Source organism: Zalophus californianus, chromosome X (genome assembly GCF_009762305.2).
Source record: "Zalophus californianus isolate mZalCal1 chromosome X, mZalCal1.pri.v2, whole genome shotgun sequence".
Taxonomy (NCBI): Eukaryota; Metazoa; Chordata; class Mammalia; order Carnivora; family Otariidae; genus Zalophus; species Zalophus californianus.
This window is the reverse complement of record NC_045612.1, coordinates 115,690,289-115,713,404: the sequence shown is the minus strand read 5'-3', so window position 1 is coordinate 115,713,404 and position 23,116 is coordinate 115,690,289. Positions and strand designations below refer to the sequence as shown.

The 23,116-nt window shown below is 47.0% G+C and overlaps 1 protein-coding gene across 2 annotated transcripts in view; it reads left to right on the top strand.

The window, feature by feature from the left end:
- The first annotated feature begins 604 nt into the window (after positions 1-604).
- Positions 605-23,116, top strand: part of NHS (NHS actin remodeling regulator) — a 350,037-nt gene continuing 327,525 nt past the window's right edge. For both annotated transcript variants that reach the window (XM_027608735.1, XM_027608734.1), the window contains exon 1: positions 605-1,672. In XM_027608735.1, the coding sequence (XP_027464536.1) occupies positions 1,126-1,672 (547 nt within the window). In that variant the 5' untranslated portion in view covers positions 605-1,125. The remainder of the gene's footprint in view (positions 1,673-23,116) is intronic.

Sequence of the window (23,116 nt, the reverse complement as noted above, 5' to 3'; positions counted from 1 at the left end):
TGTTGGTTTGGGCCTCATTCATGATACTCTTTAGAGACCTGGCCTAACGCAGGCGGCCGAGAGTTGCCTGGAAAGAGGTATCAACAGCATCCTGGCCACTCTGGGAAGCGCCCAAGCCTCATCACCTCCCACCCCAGCTGTCCCACGACGCTTACAGAGCCCGGGGGCTCTCCGAGGGGCAGCCCAGCTTTTCCTGCTAAGGACCCAAAGGACTTGCTCAGAGCTGGAATTCAGCGAAGCAACTTGCTCCAACACGCCAAATCTGCCGCAACCCCAATACCCCACCCTCCTGCCTCTGCGCTCGCTACCCACACCCCCAACCCCAATTTGAGGACTTCCTGCCCCCATCACGCTGAGAGTCTCAATCCTAACCCCTTGGATGCGAGTGTCTTTGCGTCGGAGCGCGCCGGGCGCGGCGAGGCCACCAGTGACTCCCAGCGGCCGCACAGGGCGCTGCGCCCCCCTCGCCCCGGCCTCCCTCCGCCCTGCGTCCGCCCCGCCACCCCCGCGCCGCCTCCTGCACTCGGGCTGGAGGCGGATTCCTCTCTCCGGGTTTTCAAAGCGCCTTTCCGAAACCTCCTCCCCGCCCAGAGAGGGAGTGAGATCCCGGGCGCAGTCGCTCCCCGGAGCGGCCGAGGGGCGCGCGGGGAGAGGCCTGCGCCGGGGTACTTTCAAACTGAGGCGCGCGCACACACTCACACACACACACACACAAACACACACACACACACACACACACACACACATACACGCCCATTTATATAGGCGGTGGCGGCGGCAGCGGCCGGGGCGCCGGCGGCGAGGCAGGAATGATGGAGCTGAGCCAGCCGACCCGGGTCGGAAGCAAGTGAGGAGAGCCCAGGCGCACCCCGGGATTTCTGTGCCCCGCTCTTGTCATCCTACCCAGGGAACGGTGCGCCCGGAGGTCGACCAGGTGGACTGATTTGCCAGAGGGGCGGGGAAGAGGAGGAGACCAGGTGAGCTGAGGAGCCCTCGCGTCTCCGGACCGCCCGGTCGCGCCTTTGCCCGACTCCTGCTCCCTCTCCGCCCAGGTGGGCGCGCCCGGTTCCCCGCTCGCAAGGGGCGCTTTGAGGAGACCAGAAAGTCTCGGCCCGGCTTCGCGGGATGCCTTTCGCCAAGAGGATCGTGGAGCCGCAGTGGCTGTGCCGGCAGCGGCGCCCGGCGCCCGGCCCGGCGGAGGACGCTAACGGGGGCAGCGCTGAGCCGCCGCCGCCCCTGCAACCGCCGGACCGACGGGACGAGGCCGTGGCGCCGGGGCCGGAGGATCCCACCCGCGCGCCTCCCGGGCCGCCGCCGCCGCCGCCGCCCCTGCCCGCGCCGACCGACCAGGCGCAGCCGCCGCACGGCGAGGCGCCAGCAGCGGGCGAGGAGAGCGCGGCGGGGGTCGCGGAGGCGGCGTCCGCGGCTGGCGAGGCGTCCTCGGCGGCAGCCGCGGCCGTGTTGCTCATGCTGGACCTGTGCGCGGTCAGCAATGCCGCGCTGGCCCGCATCCTCCGGCAGCTCTCGGACGTGGCCCGGCACGCGTGCAGCCTCTTCCAGGAGCTCGAGAGCGACATCCAGCTGACCCACCGCCGCGTCTGGGCGCTGCAGGGCAAGCTCAGCAGCGTGCAGCGCGTCCTTGGCACGCTGGACCCCAAGCAGGAGGCAGTGCGTGAGTACCCGCGCCGTCCGCCCGCCCGGCGCTCCGCTCCGGCGCCGCACCCTCGCGCCCTCCCCGGTCGCCGCAATCCCAGCCCCGCGGCGCCGCGCCCGCTGCAGCTTGCACCTTAACTCTCGCCTCCCCACCCTCCCCTCCTCTGGGACCCACCCCAGGCCTCCCGGTGCTGGGAGTTCCCGCTGGGCGGGAGGCGGGGATGCAGTCGCGGAAGGGGGTGGGGGGGGAGAAAGTTAAAGGGGCGGCCTGGGAACTCGTAGGCAGCCGCGGGCTGAGAGGGAGAGTGTTGGGGACACAGGAGGCAGAGGGGTCTGTCATTCATTCCCGGGACTCGCCTTCCCCGGGGGTGGGGGTGGGGGATTGGTGCAACTTCGGTGGTTTCCAGCAGTCCAGCCCCGAGCCCTGTAGTACCCTCCGTGCGTGCTTGGGGGGCTCGAGGAGTAGCGAGCGTCCTTTTAGGGCTTCTGCAACGCCGTAGCGGTTTTGTCACTCTTACTGTTACCTCAGGGTCTGCGCCGAGCCCCGAACTTGTGCCTGCGCTTGCGTGCGACGTAGCGCGGCGCCGTCCGCCGCGCGAGTGAACTCCGAAGCCTCTGCTCTAACCTTGTGGCCCAGAGGGGCCGCGGGGATGGGCGTGGAGGCAGGAGTGTCCCAGACCCTGGGCATCTTTCCCGCGCCCAGCAGCACAGGGCTCCTACTAAATGGCTCTCGATGCCGTCTGCCTTCTGAGGAGCCTGGAGGCGTGTCCCCCTCCCCCCTCCCCCACCGTGTACTGTCGCCCAAAATCCACCCGCGTGTGGAAGACCCTTGGGCATCTTTGCTGCCCTTTAACTTCACTCTTGCGACACCCTAGGGCTCCCAATAAATGTCCTTCTGTGTCATCTGCCCTCCGAGGGGCGCTCAGGTCGGTCAAATCAGGCGGCGGCCGAAACCTTTAGGAACGAACCGACGGTGGGCGGGGGCGCTAGGCCCGCGCGCCGGTCCTTTGGCGCCTAGTCCGGCTGCGACGCTCGTGGCGAAGGTGATGTCAGCGGCTCGGGCTTACATAAGAAGCTTCCTCCGTTGCTGCAGCAGCTGCGCCGGAGCGCGGTGGCCGCGGAGCGCGCGAGGCGGGGGCGCTGTCGCGGCATCCTTCCTCGGGGATTTCCGGGCACCTCTGCCCTGCAGCCCAGCCCCCTCGCCGACGCTCCCCACTCGCGCACCCCCCCAAACAAACAAAAAAACCCCCTCTGCACCGCGCCCCGGGAATTCGCTGCTTTTCTGCAATAACAATAATAATAAGCGTAATGAATAAATGATGTGCGCGATCGGTTTTCGCAGCTATAAAAGACCCAGAGTTGGGTTAATGACTGGTTGTTTAAAAGGGCAATTCCGAGATGAGTTCTGGAAAGAATTAGGACTGCCGTAGGCCAAGTCGTATTTTACTTTTGGGACTTGAAGTGAGCGCTTTAATCCTGCCTCTTTTTTTTTTTTTTTTAACCCCCAAACCACACAGCAGGGACAAGCCCTTCACTTTCTACAGCGCTGATATCTGGGGAGTGCGGTTGGGGTGAGTGGTGGTTTCACTTCAAAAGAACTGGAGGGAAGTTTTGCAGACAATGTTGAGTGGTGCATACATTTGTGTGTGTCTGTGTGTGTGTGTGTGTGTGTGTGTGTGTGTGTGTGTGTGTGTCACATCGCTCCTTAAATTAGATCTCACACAAGTGAAACTCAGTGCTGGAGCAGAATGTGCCCCCTTCTCCCCTCTTTCTTTAGAGACAGCAGTGGGCAGTTATGTGTCTGGCATTTAACATAGTCCTTTCAGGCCCTTTTACAGGAGTGCAAACTAATGGTGGATGGAGAAAAGAGGATTTTTGATGACTATATACTCTTTATATGTATGTATACACGAAGAGATAAATAAATATGGGGCTAATTAATACCCAGGGATGAACTTAAAAATCTATTTTTAAGTTTTTCTAAAGCATCATCTCCACACTTTGTGTCCAGACCTTTCCCTTCCCTTGTCCATGTAAATTTAGGATGGCGTTGTTGTTTGACGTCATAGAAAACGTTACCTTCGGGAGGAAAAGCACAATACTGTATGTTTTCATTTGGGTTTCCTAGCATGCGGACAGAGAGACAAGGATTTCTGTGTGAGTAGTTTATTTGAGGGGGGATTCCAGAAAGCACAAGGAGGTGGGGAGTGGGGAGGTGGGTCAGGGAGGGGAGGGAAGCTCATGCATGTTGTGAGCTGCTTATCACTGTGGGCAGCTGGGGTTCAATCCAGCACACACCCCAGAAGTGTTCCACTGAGGAGTGAGGGATGCTGGAGTATTTATTTACCCACCAACTTCTACTCCTGATTGATGGAAAGTAGCACTTGGAGCATGAACTCCCTGGCTCCTGGGGCCTGCCCCATGTGTGGGCTCAGCATGCTCCTGGGCCAGGTAGAGAGTTACAAAAAGCCTATGTTGTGAACAGGAATGTCTGCAGGGGTCCTCTTGGGGAGGGCAGAGGGCCTATGGGTGGGCTACCAGTGGCATCTTCTGCATTATGCATCTCCCTTCAGCGCTGCTCAAGGCCTAGGGGAGTTTCAAAGGGAGAGGAAGCCTAAAAGATAAAAGAGACTCATGTGCCCTTTTCTCCTCATTTGAATGTGTCTGGGTACCTCCATACCCCCTGGATAGCCTTCCCAGCCTGATCATTGTCCCTGTGTAGTCTGCATGCTGCTCCATCCATGCACAGTTGCTTTCTCTTACCTTGAGCCAGGCTGGGGTAGCTTTTGCAGGAGTGACATGATCTGACATACACTTTAGTGAAGTCACTCTGGAGGCAAGTCTGGAGGCTGGTAGACCAGTTAGTGTGACTGGTGATGGTGGTCAGGACTAGGGAGGTATCTATAGGGACCGTGAAAAGTGGTAGGATTCTGAATTGATAGGATTTATTAATTGGTTTGGGTATAACGTATGATTGGAAAAAAACAGTTATGGATGACTTCTAGTTTTGTTTTGTTTTGTTTGTCTTAAACAACTTGTAGAAGATGGTACTATTCCCAGACATGGGTAAGGCTGGTGGAAGAGTGGATATTTGTGTGTGTGTGTGTGTGTGTGTGTGTGTGTGTGTGTGTGTGGCATCAGTAGTTTTGTATTTTTGCCATATTAACTTGAGATGCCTTATGTGTCTTAGACAATTAGATGTGTGGGTTCTAAGCTCAAGAGAGAGGGCTCAGACTGGAGACATGAGTGTGAGATATATGGGTAGAGATGGCTGGCGGGCTGCTGAGCTGGTGGTGGGGGGACGGGCTGCTCTTACATGATTACATTGATTTTTCTCAGTGTGTGCATAGTGAGGTCCTCAGCTGAGATGGTGTTGGTAATGTGAGGAGAGAAGGCTGGGTGTTAATGTTGTCTCAGGGAGGGAACATGGATGCAGTAAGGAGGTGTAGCAGGATTACCTGGCTGTGTTGAGAGCCTTCTGAGATTTATGGTCATAAACTTGAAGTACGTCCAGCTTTTCAGTCACTAAAACCTGAGACTTTGGGATTACTTCATGAGCCTCAACCCCAAGCCATTCATCCTTAGACATTTTAACGTCATTGGCTTTTTGGTTGCTGTTGATTGTATTTGTTACTGAGTTTTAAAGTAAGTTTTCTAATGAACTTTAACATTCCTATAGAAAAGTGCAGAGACCGTGAAGGTACTGTTTGGTTAATTTTCACAAAGTGAACAACTCTTGTAACCATCACCCAGATTGAGAAATAAAGCATTACTGTATCCTGAAACATCCTCCCCAGGCCTTTTTACCAGTCACTATCCACCCCCCCCAACAAAGGTAACCACTATTCTGACTTCTACCCACCTCAATTAGATTGTCTTGGTTTTGAACTTTATGTAAGTGGAGTCACATACTATATACTTGTTGGGTGAACAGTGCTAGACACAAAATTACGTTTGTAAGATTCTTCCATGTTGTTGCATATACAGTAGATTGTTCATTCTCATTGCTGAATAAAATTATGCATTGTGTGCATACTCCACAATTCATTGATCCATTTTCCTGATGATGGACATTTGGGTCATTTCCAGTTTAGGGCTACTGCCACAAACATTTTTTCACATGTGTTTTGATGAGCTGATGTATCCACAGCTGTTTGGTATATATCTAAGAGTGGAATTGCTCGAGCACAGGGGATGGATATGTTTGGCTTTAGTAGCTACTGCCTACCAGTTTTCTAAACTGGTTGTACCAATTTATACTCCCAGAAGTGTATGGAAGTTCCAATTGCTCCACATCCTCACCAACGTTGGTACTTTTTTTTTTTAAATTAACATATAATGTATTATTTGTTTCAGGGGTACAGGTCTGTGATTCATCAGTCTTAACACAATTCACAGCGCTCACCGTAGCACATACCCTCCCCAGTATCCATCACCCAGCCACCCCATCCCTCCCACCCCCCACCACTCCAGCAACCCTCAGTTTGTTTCCCGAGAGTAAGAGTCTCTTATAGTTTGTCTCCCTCTCTCGTTTCGTCTTGTTTCATTTTTCCCTCCCTTCCCCTATGATCCTCTGTCTTGTTTCTCAAATTCCTCCTATCAGTGAGAGCATATGATACTTGTCTTTCTCTGATTGACTTATTTCGCTTACCATAATACACTGTAGTTCCATCCACGTTGTTGCGAATGGCAAGATTTCATTTTTTTTTCCTTTGGAGGAAGTTTGTAAAACTTTATTGAGAGAATTACAACAGTGAAGTACCCTGCATAAGAGTAGTTTCCATGTTTCAGCTTGTCCTGGTTTAAATCTGGGCTAGTCCTTCACCTGCTTCTGGCATTTTAATGGGCTCTCAAAAGGGTAGACTTAGCCTCTTGACATCAGGGTCATCTTCACTTATACCCCTAGCCTTTGCCTGAAGCAGCGTCTGGAGATCAGCTTCCAGGTCCTGTCCTTGAGCCACAGGTCCTCCCTCAACTTCTTTCCCTTGATCAGGTAGAATATCCTGACTCTCAGGTGGTGCCTCCTTTTGTTTCAGTTTCTCATCACTGGGTGCGCGGTGCTGGTTAGACCCTGGATCATCTTTTCTTTGTTTGGATTTGGATCTGGATCTGACTCGGCCACTCATAGTTCACCCAGTTGAATTCAGCTGGTGAGAAAGCTCACCGCAGAGAGAACACGACTGCCTCGATGGATCTCAGCTTGGCTCCGGCAAGATTTCATTTTTTGATGGCTGCATAATATTCCATTGTACACACACACACCCCACAAATCTTCTTTATCCATTCATCTGTTGATGGACATCTAGGCTCTTTCCATAGTTTGGCTATTGTGGACGTTGCTGCTATAAACATTGGGGTGCACGTGCCCCTTCAGATCACTACTTTTGTAGTTTTGGGGTAAATACCCAGCAGTGCAATTGCTGGGTCATAGGGTAGCTCTATTTTCAACTTTTTGAGGAACCTCCATACTGTTTTCCAGAGTGGCTGCACCAGCTTGCATTCCCACCAACAGTGTAGGAGGGTTCCCCTTTCTCCACATCCCCGCCAACATCTCTTGTTTCCTGACTTGTCATTTTAGCCATTCTGACTGGTGTGAGGTGGTATCTCATTGAGGTTTTGACTTGGATTTCCCTGATGCCGAGTGATGTTGAGCACTTTTTCATGTGTCTGTTGGCCATTTGGATGTCTTCTTTGCAGAAATGTCTGTTCATGTCTTCTGCCCATTTCTTGATTGGATTATTTGTCTTTGGGTGTTAGTTTGATAAGTTCTTTATAGATTTTGGATACTAGCCCTTTATCTGATATGTCATATGCAAATATCTTCTCCCATTCTGTCCATTGTCTTTTGGTTTTGTTGACTCTCCTTTGCTGTACAAAAGCTTTTTATCTTGATGAGGTCCCAATAGTTCGTTTTTGCCCTTGCTTCCCTTGCCTTTGGCGATGTTTCTAGGAAGAAGTCACTGCGGCTGAGGTGGAAGAAGTTGCTGCCTGTGTTCTCAAGGATTTTGTTGGGGATTCCTGTCTTACAGTTAGGTCTTTCATCCATTTTGAGTCTATTTTTGTGTGTGGTGTAAGGAAATTGTCCAGTTTCATTCTGCATGTGGCTGTCCAGTTTTCCCAACACCATTTGTTGAAGAGACTGTCTTTTTCCATTGGACATTCTTTCCTGCTTTGTCGAAGATTAGTTGACCATAGAGTTGAGGGTCCATTTCTGGGCTCTCTTTTCTGTTCCATTGATCTTTGTGTCTGTTTTTGTGCCAGTACCGTACTGCCTTGATGATGACAGCTTTGTAATAGAGCTTGAAGTCCGGAGTTGTGATGCCACTGGCTTTGCTTTACTTTTCCAACACTCCTCTGGCTATTCGGGGTCTTTTCTGGTTCCGTACAAATTTTAGGATTATTTGTTCCATTTCTTTGAAAAAAGTGGATGGTTATTTTGATAGGGATTGCATTAAATGTGTAGATTGCTCTAGGTAGCATAGACATTTTCACAATATTTGTTCTTCCAATCCATGGGCATGGAACGTTTTTCCATTTCTTTGTCTCTTCCTCAATTTCTTTCATGAGTATTCTGTAGTTTTCTGAGTACAGATTCTTTGCCTCTTTGGTTAGATTTATTCCTAGGTATCTTATGGTTTTGGGTGCAATTGCAAATGGGTTCGACTCCTTAATTTCTCTTTCTTCTGTCTTGTTGTTGGTGTATAGGAATGCCACTGATTTCTGTGCATTGAGTTTATATCCTGCCACTTTACTGAATTCCTGTATGAGTTCTAGCCGTTTTGGGGTGGAGTCTTTTGGGTTTTCCACATAAAGTATCATATCATCTGCAAAGAGTGAGAGTTTGACTTCTTCTTTGCCGATTCAGATGCGTTTTATTTCTTTTTGTTGTCTGATTGCTGAGGCTAGGACTTCTAGTACTATGTTGAATAGCAGTGGTGAGAGTGGACATCCCTGCCGTGTTCCTGACCTTAGGGGAAAAGCTCTCAGTTTTTCCCCATTGAGGATGATATTTGCTGTGGGTTTTTCATAGATGGCTTTTATGATATTGAGGTATGTACCTTCTATCCCTACAGTCCGAAGAGTCTTAAGAAAGGATGCTGTACTTTGTCAAATGCTTTTTCTGCATCTATTTGGTACTGTCTTTGTAACTGTAGCTACACTGGTGGGTAGGTAATAAAGTTCTCATTGTGGTTTTAATTTGCATTTCTCTGATAGCTTGTGAGATTGAACACTTTTTCATATATATTTTTGGCTCTTTGGATATGCTGTTTTGTTAACTGCCTGTTCATGGCCTTTGCTCTTTTTTCAGTAAGTTTTTTTGTGCCTTTTGTAATTGCAGGTGTTCTTTATATATTGTGGATATGCATCATGTGTGAGCTCTAGATATTGCAAATACCTTCTGTAACTCTGTGGCTTGCCTTTTTACTCTTAGTGTTATCTTTTGGTGAGCAAACATTCTTATTTTTATGTAGTTTGGTTTATCAGTCTTTTTCCTTATGGTTAGTGTTCTGTTTGCTCTTAAATGAATTCCTCACTGACCCCAAGTTCATAAAGATATTCTTCTATGTTCTAGACTTTTTTTTGTTTTGCCTTTGTCCTTTACATCCGTGAGTCGTATGGCATTGATATTTGCAAGTGATGTGAGGTGGGGGGGGGTTAAGATTAATTTTTTCCTTATAGATGCACAATTAATCCATTGCCACTTCATGAAAAGACCATCATTTCTCCATTGCACTGCAGTGACACCTTTGTCCTCTATTGAGTGGATTGATTTTATTTTTTAGCTGATATTGAGTTCTGCTATATGTCAGGACTTGTGCTAAGATATTTATATGAATTACCTTATTTAATTTTCACAATAACTCTGTGAGAGAGGCACTGTTATTTTCCAACCTTATAGAGGGTTAGCAACTTGCTCCAGGTAGCAACAGCTAGAAAGTGCTGGAGCCTAGAACTAGGATCCAGGTCTGAGTCCACAAGCTATGTTCCAAGCACTAGATTTTTCTCCCATGCACTGCCACACAAATCCAGGGGAATTACTGTATTAAAATCAGGGCCCTTCTCAATATGCTTCTGTCCCCGTGACAGGCTCCATCTCTTGCTCTTGTACCCATTGTCCCTCTCTGCCTTCTCCATCTATTACCCTAATCCAGTCATACTGAACTACTGGGTGTTCCCCAACTTGCCAGGCTTTCTCATTCTTCGTGCCTATGTATATACTACTCTTTCCTTCTGGAATAGTTCACTGGTTAATTCCTACTCATTCTTTGATACTCGGCCAACACATCATCTTCTCCGTGAAGTGGAACCCGATTCCTTGCCTACCACCTCCCCACCTACAAGTTTTCTAGAACTGTATGCTAACTGTTATCATACTTTTCTCATTCTGAACAGCAGACTGTGTTATGCTCTGTCTGTATTCCTTCAGCCCTCCCCTCTCATGCTGAAGGCTGCTGACTATAAACTCCTAACTCTGCCTAGGGCTTTTTTCCCTTGGCCAGTGGACCATGGTTGGTCTTGAACAGAGGGAAAGCCAGAAGTGCCAGTGAGCTAAATGCCCCTGAAGCCATAGTCAACCAATGATGGATGGGGCACTGGTGGATGAATGCCCCAGTTTCCTTGCATGTTGCACGCCATCTCTCAGGATTCCCAGTAGGACTGAGCTCTAGCTGCCCACAGTGCTGACTTATTTGATAATATTCTGTGTATTCTCTGCCGTCTATTCTCCATCTCACTTTTTCATATACCTGTGGGTGGTTCATGGGTCGCCTTCCACAGAAACTACTTGAACTTGTACTTGTACTCATAGGATCTGGGGGAACCCAGACCAAAACAATCTGTTTAATTTTTGAACTATGAAGGCAAAGACCTAGGGCTAGGCGTATAGTAGAGGTGATGTTTCTCACTCTTTTTCCTTGAACTGTGTACCCCAGGATTATTATATTAGCCACATGCCCGGCCCCTCCCAGATGCTCTCCAGTGGGTCTTCTTACCCTTTAGAGGATCTCTTCAGTGCTTCATGGGTGAGAAGGGACATGGAAGGAACTCAAGTCTACTATGATGAAGACACATCCGCTCAGTTCTTCAGTGTTCAATTGGGCAGGCTTTGAGAGTACTATTTATGGTCCTATGGAATAGGGTCAGTGATGGCCCCAGGAAATCCAAACTCCCTATTTGTGACGCATAATTTCAGCCAGAGCAGACACAGAAACTGCTAAACCCAGAAAGATACTAGGAAGTAACACATTGGGTGAATCCATCATTTTGGGCTCATATGGTAATGCTAATCATGGGGTGACCCTTTCCCTCCCCCATTCTGTTCGTTCTACCACTTGCAAAACCCCCTTGTAGTCTGGTTAATGTGTTTGTGGTTTTTTTTTTTTTTTTTTTTGGATGTTTGAGTAACTGTGGTTAGATTTCTTTTCCTCCTGTCTCTGCTCAGTGAGCCTCTCTGATGCATTACGTGAGGAGATCCTAACAGCTCCGTTGAAAGCTGCTTTTAAGTCCATCATGGAACAAGTAAGAAGAAAGCAATCTTTCAGAGGTTAATAATTCATGGTTGTAGTTTCCTTATAACTAGTAACAGCAACACATTTCCTTCTAGACTTTTCTTCTTGTACTGGATTGGGCTTTTAAATCAAAACTGCTAAACTACTTTACCTAGGAAATCCTTGAGATTCTTTGGGGCTGATAATGCTAAGACAGTAACAAAAATTTCTTCCTGTTTGTGGAGGCCTTTCCCACATAATGCCATCAGGAAAGTGTAAATTCCACATAAGCTCTCAGAAACGTCTCAAGTCTCAGAGCTTCTGGTCTACCTTTAATGGGCATTACCTTTAAATTGCAATGACATATGAAATCTCTCCTATTGTCCAAGATTCTTAAGGAGTCATTTGACTTCATATAACACTTTGAAATTTTAGGGACAAGACAATTTTAAACGTAGTTGGAATTTTATTTTGACAGCTCAGTTTTTTTTTTTTTTAAGATTTTATTTATTTATTTGACAGAGAGAGACACAGCGAGAGAGGGAACACAAGCAGGGGGAGTGGGAGAGGGAGAAGCGGCCTTCCCGCTGAGCAGGGAGCCCGATGTGGGGCTCGATCCCAGGACCCCAGGATCGTGACCTGAGCTGAAGGCAGACGCTTAGCGACTGAGCCACCCAGGCGTCCCTCAGTTTTTTTTTTTTTTCTTTTGTTACTTTTTTACGTTAAAACTCATGGAACATGAGATTTTGTAGGACACTCTGTTAAAAAATCATGGGAAGAGTATGCCTGGAATAAACCATCAATCACACAGATACCTGAAATTTTTTTTTTTGCATCAAGATTTCCTCCTAGATCATATCCTAATAATAAGTGAAATAATGAGGTAGGAGTGGTTTCTCAATGTAAGGCTCCTAAGGTCTAAATTTGTGGAAACAAGGTTTTGGAGAGCCCTTCTACCAGCCTGCAAGGCCACAAAGGGCAGAGAGCCCGTCTGGCTCATCTTTGTTGAACGACTGAGACAGGCATGGTCAATTTTTGTTTCTGACATTAATGTCCATCGCTCAGTTCACTAATGAACATGAGAAGGTTTGTGTGTCCTGAAATAGGAATCTGAGGACCTTGGCATCCATATGCTGAAAGATTACTGATGAAGTACCTAAGTCCTTGAATGTGAAACTAACCAAGAATAAAATGGATTTCACAAGAGTTGGAGAATCTTGGATCCCAGAGTTGGGAAAGACCTAAGCATCTACCAAATCCAGCCTCCCGTCCAGGGTTGCAGAGCACAAATGGATCCATTCCTTTCTTGGTATGGGTGCCCTGCTAGGACTAAGGTGGCCCAGGGGCCCTTGCTGTTTTAACCATCACACGACGTTGTCGCTGCATTATTGCCTTTATGGCCTGCGACTTTGCTTTATAGCAGGCGGTTCTTTTACACGAGGTCTCCTCTGTTCCATTGTGCACTTGGTATTTTGAACTTAAATTTCAGAAGACTCCCCCATTGTCTCTGTTAAATTGAATCTTGCTTGCTTTGCTCTTTCATTTCCGATCAGTGGTGATGGCTTAAAGTCTTGATTCACTGTGTCAGCTGTTGCCCACAGCATTTTGCTCTCTGCAGACATCATAAACATGGTTCTAGCCCATCATCCACATCTTTGATAAAATGATTGTTCAGACGGACTCAAGGCCAGAGTCCATTGGCCGGCAGTACTAGCAGTGTCCCTCCAAGTTGACGTCTGTTCATTGACATTCCTTGGGTACCATTGTTGCAGCAGTCACAAACGTACCCCCCACCTTCCCATCCAAACCACATTTCTCCACCTTGCCCACAAGATCTGTCATCATGAGCAATTGTCAGATGGTTTGCTGAAATCAAGATACCATATGTCTGCAGCATTCCTTTGATCTCCCAGTCTAATAACCCTACTCAAAAGGGGAATGAGGTTAGTCTGGCTCAAACAGGACTTGCTTGCAGCCATCAGAGGGGCCATTTAAATCTTCTTGTATAGAATGGATAAAGAGTTTATTTTGGGGAATCTGCTTTGGTGTTTTGGCCATAGAGTGACTGCAGCCTCGGACTGCAAGGGGATTCTTTGGGTCCTAGGGTCCATTTCTCTGACTCCAGAGTGCCTGCTTTGTAAAAGCAAGAGAATCAGAGTCCTTATCTCTTCCTTTTAGGATAGCTAGTGAGAACTTCATGTCCTTGTCGTCTGTTCCTTAAGGAAAGGTTTGGGATTCATGACCTTTGGCGTTTGCTTAGGCTCAGTTTGAGTAAGGTTGGCAGGTGTCCGGTTTATCTAATTGTTGAGAAGCAAGCGAGAATGTGGCTAAGAGCGTGGGCTCTGAAGTCAGACCACGGGGGTTCAAATCCCAGCTCCACCCCTTCACAGCTGTATGACTTTGGACAATTTTCTGAATCTTTCTCTTTGTCTGTTATGGGATGGAGATGAAAGCAGTACCTACCGCATCCAGTTGTCATCGGGATGGAAGGAGTCAGGGTGTAGGGGTGCTGCGAGCGGTGCCTGGCACGTGGTGAGCCCCTGCTAATTACTGGCTCTTATTTTATTGCAGCTATAATTGGATCATGCCGAGTGGGAGGCAAGCATTAATTTTTTCCAAGTAGGTGAAACCTGTGCCTAAATCTGTGCCATGCCGGGTCCGGGGAAGGAGACAGCCAAGCAAGTCTGCGCGGTCAGACAACTCCTAAAATTTCGGTGCTCTTTGTGCGCTCTTTTTGTTATGCAGAGAAGGAGAGAAGTAAAAAACATTTGACCAGCCATCTTACCATTTAGATTCGTGCATTTCTTCTCTGCCAGGCACTGCTGTAGGCACTGGAGTTTCATTAGCAGAAAGTTACCAAGAGCTTTCAGTGGAGGGAGACAAACCATAAAGAACAAACATAATACCTTTCAGGAGATTACAAAGCATCTTAGGAGGTGTGTTCTGGGCAACAAGAAACTAGAGCAGGGTGAGGGCCAGCCAGGGGATTGGCCCGGGGTTGCTGTTTTCAATGGTGTGGTCAGGTGGGCCTCATTAAGGAAGCAGCGTCGGAGCGCAGATTGGAAAGAGGTGACGGCGTTGATGATGCAGGCAGCTGGAGGGAGAGGGCTCTAGCAGAGGGAACCTCTGCGCGGAGGGCATGCTTGGCTTGGCGGAGGGAGGGCAAGCGGGCCGGCGTGGTGGATGTAGAGTGAGTAAGGAGAACAGGGGGAGGAGAGGAGGCCTGGGAGGTGGGGCAGAGGGTGGCTCATGGAGGGTCTAGTAGGCCATGGTGAAGATTTTGCTTTTCACTCTGAGTGAAATGGGGACTCATCGGAGTGTTTTAAGCCTAGGAGTAGCATGATTGAGTTAGAGTTGAAAAGGATCACGTTGGCTATTGTGATATGAAGAGGCTGTACGGGGTAGGGTTGGGGGGGGGTGGAGGGGGTGGGGGGAGAGGCACGGGTAGAAGCAGGGAGGGAGAACGAGTGGGAGGCTGTGGCAGTTTTGCCCGCTGAGAGGTGGTGGTGGTTTGGCAGAAGTAGGGAGAAGTGCTTGGATCCCCCTTAGAGCTGTTGACATTTTTTGTTTCATGTTTTAGGGCTAGGCAATGCAACCCGTACAGAAGGGCATAACATTGAAAAGGAATGGAAAGCTCTTCTCCCCTCTTACCCTGCCAGACTTGCTTCAAAGGAAACCATGTTACAACGTGTTGTACTCCTTCTAGAGGAGCACAGGCAAATTCTCACATACATCTAACACCTTTTGTAAAGCCGCTTCTGAATGTCCAGGAAGTCAGCACTTCTAGAGTCTTGTTGATTAATCTTATTTTGCTGTCTTGGAAAAATTGAAAAGGTGTTCTAATACTCTTTTTAAAAAAAAAATCGAGGTCTAATTTCCATATGATGAAATGTACAGCTCTCAGGTGTTTAGTTTGATGAGTGTTCACAACTGTGTTCACCTGTGTAACCCACACCCCCCCATAAAGCTAGAGGCTGTTCCCTCGCTCCAGATAGATAATACTTGTTGGAGTTAGGAGAGCAGTGTTTGAGCTCTAGCCCCTACCGAGCCTGTTGTATGACTGTGGGCATGGAAGAAAATGTTTCCACGGGAGCTTCGGGATTCTCCAGTAGGATCAGACTGAGAACTAGTGACTCCATGTATAAGATTTTTTCTTTTTTAAAGATTTATTTATTTATTAGAGAGCACAAGCTGGGGGGGGTGGTTGGGGAGGGAGGGAAGGGTGGAGGGAGAGGGAGAGATGGAGAATCTCAAGCAGACTCCCTGCTGAGTGCAGAGCCCAATGTGGGGCTTGATCCCACAACCCCAAGGTCATTGACCTGAGCCGTCACCAAGAGTCGGATACTTAACCGACTGAGCCACCCAGACGCCCCAAGATTTTCAAGACAAATTGCAATGGTGGAGTTCTCTCACTTTGGTCTGATGGCCCTGGCTGTTTAGGACAGTGTGGTGCTGAGCTTTAGCGAGGATCTGGGACAGGGATAAGAATCTGGCCTCAGAGGCCCCAGGATTAACTTAGAAGTAGGAGTTTTTCTAAGATAAAGCTAAAATAACATTTTCAAGGACATGAAAAAAAAAGAATGTGTTCATCTTAGGCAAATTTCGAAGTAGCAGGGAATACTGATTTGTACATGTGTTTTCAGCAGATGCTGATGCTTGAAGCCTAGATGGAGGATGAAGAGAGTTTTTTTAAAATCTGATTTCTGATTATTCCAAGTGCATTTAGGTTTGCGAAATAAGAAGCCCTATTCTGGAGTTCAGCTACTCTTGATTTTTAATGCTAGACATCTGAGGGATGGAAGAGCTGGTAGCTCTGAGGAGGGATGACAGCCAGTGAGACATAATGTTCATTAGAATTTAATATCAATATTTATGTTTCTCTCCAGCATGCATCTGGACTCTGTTCCTGGAGCCTGTACTTATATTTTAATAATGCAAGTAAAGCTGTATTTTCCTTTTTAATTTCACATCAGAGTTCTGCCTCAGCCAGCCCCCTCCTCACCCCTGCAGTGCTTTAACTGCAAGATGGCGCAGGTTTATTGAGAGTTTGGTTCTAGGGATAAACTTCAAGGGGGGAAAGGTGCGGCACGAATAAATACCGCAGAAATCCTTTTCCATGAGAAGTCATAGGGCTTTCTGCTTCACAAACAGGAGTGATGGATGGACGGATGCTTCAAAGTTTGGGGCGATGTGGGGGAAGGTGAGCAAACCAAGCAGAGACCCTGAAAGGTTTCCTCAGAGTTTCACTTGGGTTAAATGCCTTCTGTGTGAGACAAGAGACGTTGGAACTCTGTTCAGGTATCAGATGTCACGAGTGCTCATCTGGCAGAGTTTTAGCCTTTGCTAATTAAAACTCATCCAATCGCATGAAGAAAAATATATTGCGTAAGGTTGCTGCTTGTGTGGCTTTATTTTAACTCTTTGCCCTATACCCTGAGACCAGCGAACTTCAGGCTGGTGATAGGGTGGGAAGAGATGGTGAGAAATGGAATTCACTTCCAAATTCACTTGAGTAAAGACAGTGAGCAGGGCAGGCTATTAAGAGTATTGGCTTGTCAATGTAAATTTGAAGCCCTTTCAGGTTTTCTTGATTTGTCAACTCAAATGTTTTAATGGCTGTTGAGTGAGAAGGAAAGTAAACAAAACAAAACAAAACAAAAAGAACTAGAGAGTCTTTCCTCTACTTTTTACCTTGTACTTTGTTTTCTTTCCAAGTTGCTCTGTATGCTTTTCTTTGGCCTTCAGCTTGGTTGGATCAAGCCCTGCACTTAGGAAGCTTAGGTTCAAGGTTTGCCCCCGAGGGACTGGAATTTTGTCATGATCACCGGCTGTGTTCCTAATCCTGGTCACTTTTCCAGTAGAAGTATATGTTGGCCTTTGATTCTCTCAGTTCCACTACTTGCCAGCTGTGCAATCTTAGACAAATTCTTCGTTTCTGTGCCTTAGTTTCCTTATCTGTGAAAGGGGGACACTATTAGTACTCACCGTGTAGAATCATTGTAAAGAAGAAGTGAGTCCATCCATGGAGAGCACCAGCGACGTGTGGCACATAATAGACTACAACGTGTGTGCCATGGGTGCTATTATTTTTGCTACTGTCTTATCATTATTATCAGGGGCCTGGGAAAAGGAAATAGGTATAAAAATGGATAAAACCCAGTCCCCGTGGCTCCTCAACCAGTGTAAATATTCTGGTCAGCTGGATGTGTGGTAAAAATGAGGACAGAAGAATGCCACCCTGTTTTCTGGCTTGGCTGGCCTAACTCATGTTGTGGAGCACTGCAAGAACAATTTAGCATCTGGCAGCCATTAGGCCCTCATTCTTGGGGGGTGTGGACTTCTACTGATGGTGGGGAAAGGCCTGGCTTAGGATGTGTGCCATTGTGGAAGTGGTGTCGAGTGTAGACACCCATGCCCTTACTTTCTGGAACTGCCTGTGTCTTCTCCCATAATGACATGTCCAGGGCTTTGTCCTCTGCTCATTGTACTCAGGCAGTGGAACAGCCAGCAGAAGAGAGGAGATGATAGATTTGGGTAGACCGTGCCAGAGAACGCCTGAGGTGTTCATCAACTCGTCCCTTTTCTTCCAGGCATATCGCCAGACTACATTTCCCAGCTTCCCTTGCAGTTAGGTTGAACCATGTGACTGAGTTCTGTCCAATGGCTGTGGAAGGGATAATTGCCTCACCCTAGGATGGATGTATAAAAACTCCTGCGTAATCCTCTGCGGTTTCTTTCTTCTTCACTCTGCTGGCTGCATGCAGAGGGTTCAGCAGAGGACTCTGAGGCCCTTAGGGATGGTAGGGCAACCAGATGGGAAGAGCCCAGGTCCCTGAATCACCACATGAGAGGCTGTCTGCCAACACCCGATTGGATTGCACATGAGGGAGAAGTAAACTTTCATTGTTACGTTGAGGAGCTGTTTGTTACGGCAGTTAGCGTTAGCAGACCCTAACACAGAAGTACAGCGCGGGGAGGAAAAAGGACTGCTCTTCCTGAAAATGCACAGATGTTGAAAGCACTCCCAAGTATTTGGTGTTCTTTAACTAAATAAAAGAGGCACTAAACTGTAGGATCTTTTTCTGAGAGACATAAAGAGTTGCTCTGGGTGACCAGAGCAGTGTGGCAGCTTTCTTCAAGTAAGGAAATGGGAATAAAAACTTGTTGACAGAGTTCCAGTTTCTGGAGAAATGTTGCTACCTGGAACCAAAAGAATTCTCTCTCTCCCCCCGCGTATAAATGATATACATATATTTGTAAAACTTTAAAGATCTCATTATAACACAAATACAGAAATGTGCACAAATAGTAAGTGTACAACTCAGGGAATTCTTACAAATTGAGCACACTTCTGTGGTCAGCACCTAGAACAAGAAAAAAAACATTTGCAACCTTCTCGCAGTGTTCCTGTCCAGTCATACCTTCCCAAGGGTAGTCGTTATCCTGACTTCTAACAGCATAGATTATTTCAGCTTATTTTGGAATCATACATCATGTGCTTTTTTTAATATCTGGATTTTTTTTTGCTCAAAATTATATTTATGTGAGCCGTTCATGTCGTTGCATGTAGCTGTAGTTTATTTTCATTGCTGTATAGTATTCCTTTCTATAAATATACCATGCTTTAATTGTTCTACTTATCAGTGGGCATTTGAATAATTTTCAGTTTTAGCTCTTTTGAATAATGTTGCTATGAACATCCTAGATCCTGTCTATTGATGAACATACCTACACATTTCTGTTTGGTAAAAACTCCCTACCTTGTAATTTTACAAAACTTTCTCCCTCAGTAAGATATTTTGAGGCTATGACAGTGACTGTTCTTATTGCTCGTCCTTTGACCTCTAGACTAGGCAAAAGTTTTGCTCTGTTTTTCTCTAAAGATTATCACTGATCCTCAGTGGCAAAATTTTGATGCCTAAAATGGAAGAAATGTGATCTACTTAAAAGGACCTTTCTTGCCCCTCTTTTTAAATTAAAGCATAGTTGTGGGGACTTTTGATTCTCAAACAAGGACTCTTAACAAAGCCATGTTTCACATCACTTGCAAAGTCCATGTAATCGGAGTTTGACGTTGGAATGCTGATTGGCGCTGCTTCAGCTCTTCCTCTGTGCGAAGGAGAATCCTGTCAGATGTTCAAATTGCTTCCTTTCCTTGGATTGGGAATGGTGGAGGCAGACCACTGAGTTCTCTAATCACTTGGCTGGATTAGCCTTAGAGCTATGGAGCGTTGCCTTCTCTGATTGCCCCACCATCAAGGTTTTATGCAAAACTGAGGCAAAAACAGAACGTTTCCTCAGAAGGACAAGGGACAAAGAAGAGGGGAGGCTTTTCTGTCCCCCGAGAGGGTTTCTTCTGGGTCTCTGCTTTCAGGGCCTTGGATATCTGATCCACAAAGTAGCAGCCCTGGCTAGATGGGGCTTTGTGGATTCTGGGGCTTGAAAAGGCCTCAAGCAAATTCTAAAACTGCCCCTGAGACTTTCTTTCAAACCCCTGACCTAGGCTCAGCTTCCCAGACTCCTTTGCGGAAGTTTGAGATCCTGGGCTCAGTGAGTGGTGCACCTGCCCTGTGCCCCAGCCCCAGAGGCTTCCTCACTGTTTGGTCTGAAATGACCATGACTGGAGACTGAGGGGTGAATGTCTCAGTCCAGCCCTCCCCTCCAAGCATTCTGGGAATATCTGAGACCTCACTGAGGGCCAGGCAGCCCCATGGCTGCCCTGTGTTTTGGTGGAATGTTGGGTTCACTTCGGGTGTGAAGGTGTGTGAAGCCTTTACAGTGAAGTCTGAAAAATGGCTGTGAGAAGCCCCGGGGGACCCTGCTGCAGTGTGACACACAGCTGGGTCTTTGAGGGTGGGGTTTTATAATAAATTTGAACATGGCTTTAAATGTTACTATACTTTGCTTCATTCCTTTTCCTGACTAGAGGATAGGTGAGCTGATTTTTCCATGAGGAGACTGCTTTGGACCATTAACCAGATTTTCTTCAAACATAGAGGTGACTTGACTTTTGGCTTCTAAAAACCAGAAGCCTTGTGAGACAGCTCTGTGAAGGCAGGAGTTGCAGGTGCGGAGTGGGGGGCAGAGGATATGCTTTTCTTGACTCACCAGGTGTGAAACGCAAAAGAGCTTTATGCAGAACAAGAGGCTTTTAAGAATCCAGACTCACTCTGAGGACCTGAGTATCTCTTGCTTGTGGCAAGCGGCCTTTCTCTTCTGTGGGCGCCGCTGAGACCACGGTCTACAATGTTTTTTTTTCTTCACTCCTTTGAGTTTTTGCTGTAGCCAGCTCTGCCCCGGGTTTCTGGAAGGTGGCCGAATTTTTGTCATAGATGACTGTTATCAAGGGTATTCTTTCGAACAGGTTCAGGTGGGCATCAAGTAAATTCAAGCGTGCGCGCGCGCGCGCGCACACACACACACACACACACACACACCCCTACGTCACCTAACATTTATCATGTGACTGCTTTCTGCTAGTCCTGTCTCATGTTATTTCACAAGCCCCTCAAAAGTCTGTGCTGGAACTATAGTCTTTTAGTAGATGAGGAAACGGAGGCTTGGCTAAGTGGCTTTGAGACCACACTATTGAAACTTTGAATCCAGGATTCAGTGTGGCTCTTGTCTGCAGTTTCCATCTACTTTACTCAGGTGCTCTTGGTACACACTCCCCCACCTTAGCACCGTGGGCTAGCCTTCTGCCTCCCAGTTTACGATGGGGAAACGGAGGTAGAAAAAAAAAAAAAAGACCCAAGGACAGTGTCCAGATGGGTCCTTGGATGCTCAGAAAGGCTGGGGTTGGGACCTCTGGATGAGAAAGCCACGGATCAAGAAGTACCTAGTACGTGTCCGGCAGGGGCACATGGCCGGGTTAGATGGTCGCGCGTGTGGTGGGGCAATGTGGCGGCAGCCTGTGTGGCGGTCACTAAGTTGTAACCTAATCGTTCGGGGGAACGCACTGATTGTATAAAATACGTTGTTTGCTGTAGCAGGAGTCAGTTTATACATCAAGGCCTTTACTGGCTAAACCCAAAAGATTCACCTCACGGATACAGAGGCTTATTTTCTAGCTCAGGGGTCATCCTTCTCTCTTCTGTAATGTGGCTTGAAGGCCGATGTAAGTTAACTGTGGGTGACCTCAATTCAGATAACTAATCACCCCAAATTAAAATAGATTGCCTTTCCCCCCAACTTAAATAGGCCAAAATAAAAAACGTGATGATGATCAGGTTTGGGGGGTGGGAATGAGGATGGGGCGAGCATAAGGGGGCTGTTAGATGCTGCTGATGGGAGTGTGACTAGGTATACATTTTTGGGGAGGTAGTTGGCCTTTATGGAATTAATGCACAAAAAAATTGTACACCAGAGATTTCACTTCAGAATTTAGCTTAAGAAAAATCACTGGAAAAGTAAAAGAATGAATAGATGCTTTACCACTGCTTACGATGAAGAAATATTGGGAATATCCTAAATGATTAATAATAGCAAATTGGTTGACAAGTAACATTACTACAAATTGGTACAGTGAAATACTCTACTGCCATTAAAATGGTATAAATGGGTATTTATTGACTCCAAAATATGTTTGTGATACTTTCCAAAGTCCAATAGAGTTGCTCCCAGTCTGCAGATTATTGTGTTTATTAAGATATAGGAATATAGGGGAAAATGTCTGGAAGGATATATACCAAGTCAGTATTTTTTTTTTTTTAAGAGAGAGAGCAAGCACATGCAACCAAAGAGAGGGGCAGAGGGAGAGAGAATCTTTTTCTTTTTTAAGATTTTATTTATTTGACAGAGTGAGTGAGCACGAGCAGGGGGGAGGGGCAAAGGGAGAGGGAGAAGCAGGCTCCCCGCTGAGCAGGGAGCCCGATGCGGGGCTCGATCCCAGGACCCTGGGATCATGACCTGAGCTGAAGACAGATGCTTAACCCACTGACCCACCCAGGAGCCTGGGAGAGAGAGTCTTAGGCAGGTTCCACGCCCAGTGTGGAGCCTGATGTGGGGCTCGATCCCATGACCTTGACATCATGACCTGAGATGAAATCAAGAGTTGGATGCTTAACTGACTGAGGCACCCAGGCACCCCATGAAGTCAGTATTTTGAAAACATGTTTTGATCATAATCTGCAGTGAGAAATACATTTTACATTTGTGATCCCAGTAGATGCATGTAGCAGGAGCATTAGTTTTATTGACAGTACTTGATTTTCTCTATGTGATGCATTCTGATACATTTTTCTTTTCTTTACCATTTGATCTTATCTGTCCCTACACTATTCTACTTCATTCCAATTCTCCTCTTCTTTTTTCCGTTCTTCTGTTTCATTTTTTAAGATGCTGGTCATTTGAGGAGTGGGGGGTCTTTTTTGCTTCTCTGTGTTACTTATGTAATACAAAGGCTAATGAACATTTTAAAATGATGTAATGATTCTATTTAAAAACAAGCTGATACCCTGCAACTTTTTAGGAATGTACTGATTGTATAAAATGAGATGCCTACTCTCCTCCATAATTATTGGGCATTCAGAGTGTTCTGGGAAACTTAAAGAACATTATGGCAGGAAAAATATATCCATTGAGACACATTATTTAAATAATAGAATAACAAGAAAATGAAACATGACCTTACCTTTTTAAACTCAAAAACTCACCATGCATCCCTGCTTATTGCTTTACTCCACTGATGTTGCATCAGTTCTCTGGAATTTATTTATATTTCTGTTCCAGATTGCATTTTTTCATGCTCATTCCCCACCTTAAAAAAGAAAAAATGGATATTAAATTCATCAGAGTACTTTCTGGCCAGATTATCTTGGCTTACAGTACTGTCAAAGTTAGCCTCCTTTAAAGCTAAAGATGATTTTAAATAGAAGGTAGTCATTAAGAACTTAGAGCAGGAAGCAGAAGCTTTACGGGAGGACAGGAGGAATCCCTGGCCTGAGCCAGAACACTTCTCCGTGGGCTTCCTGCTC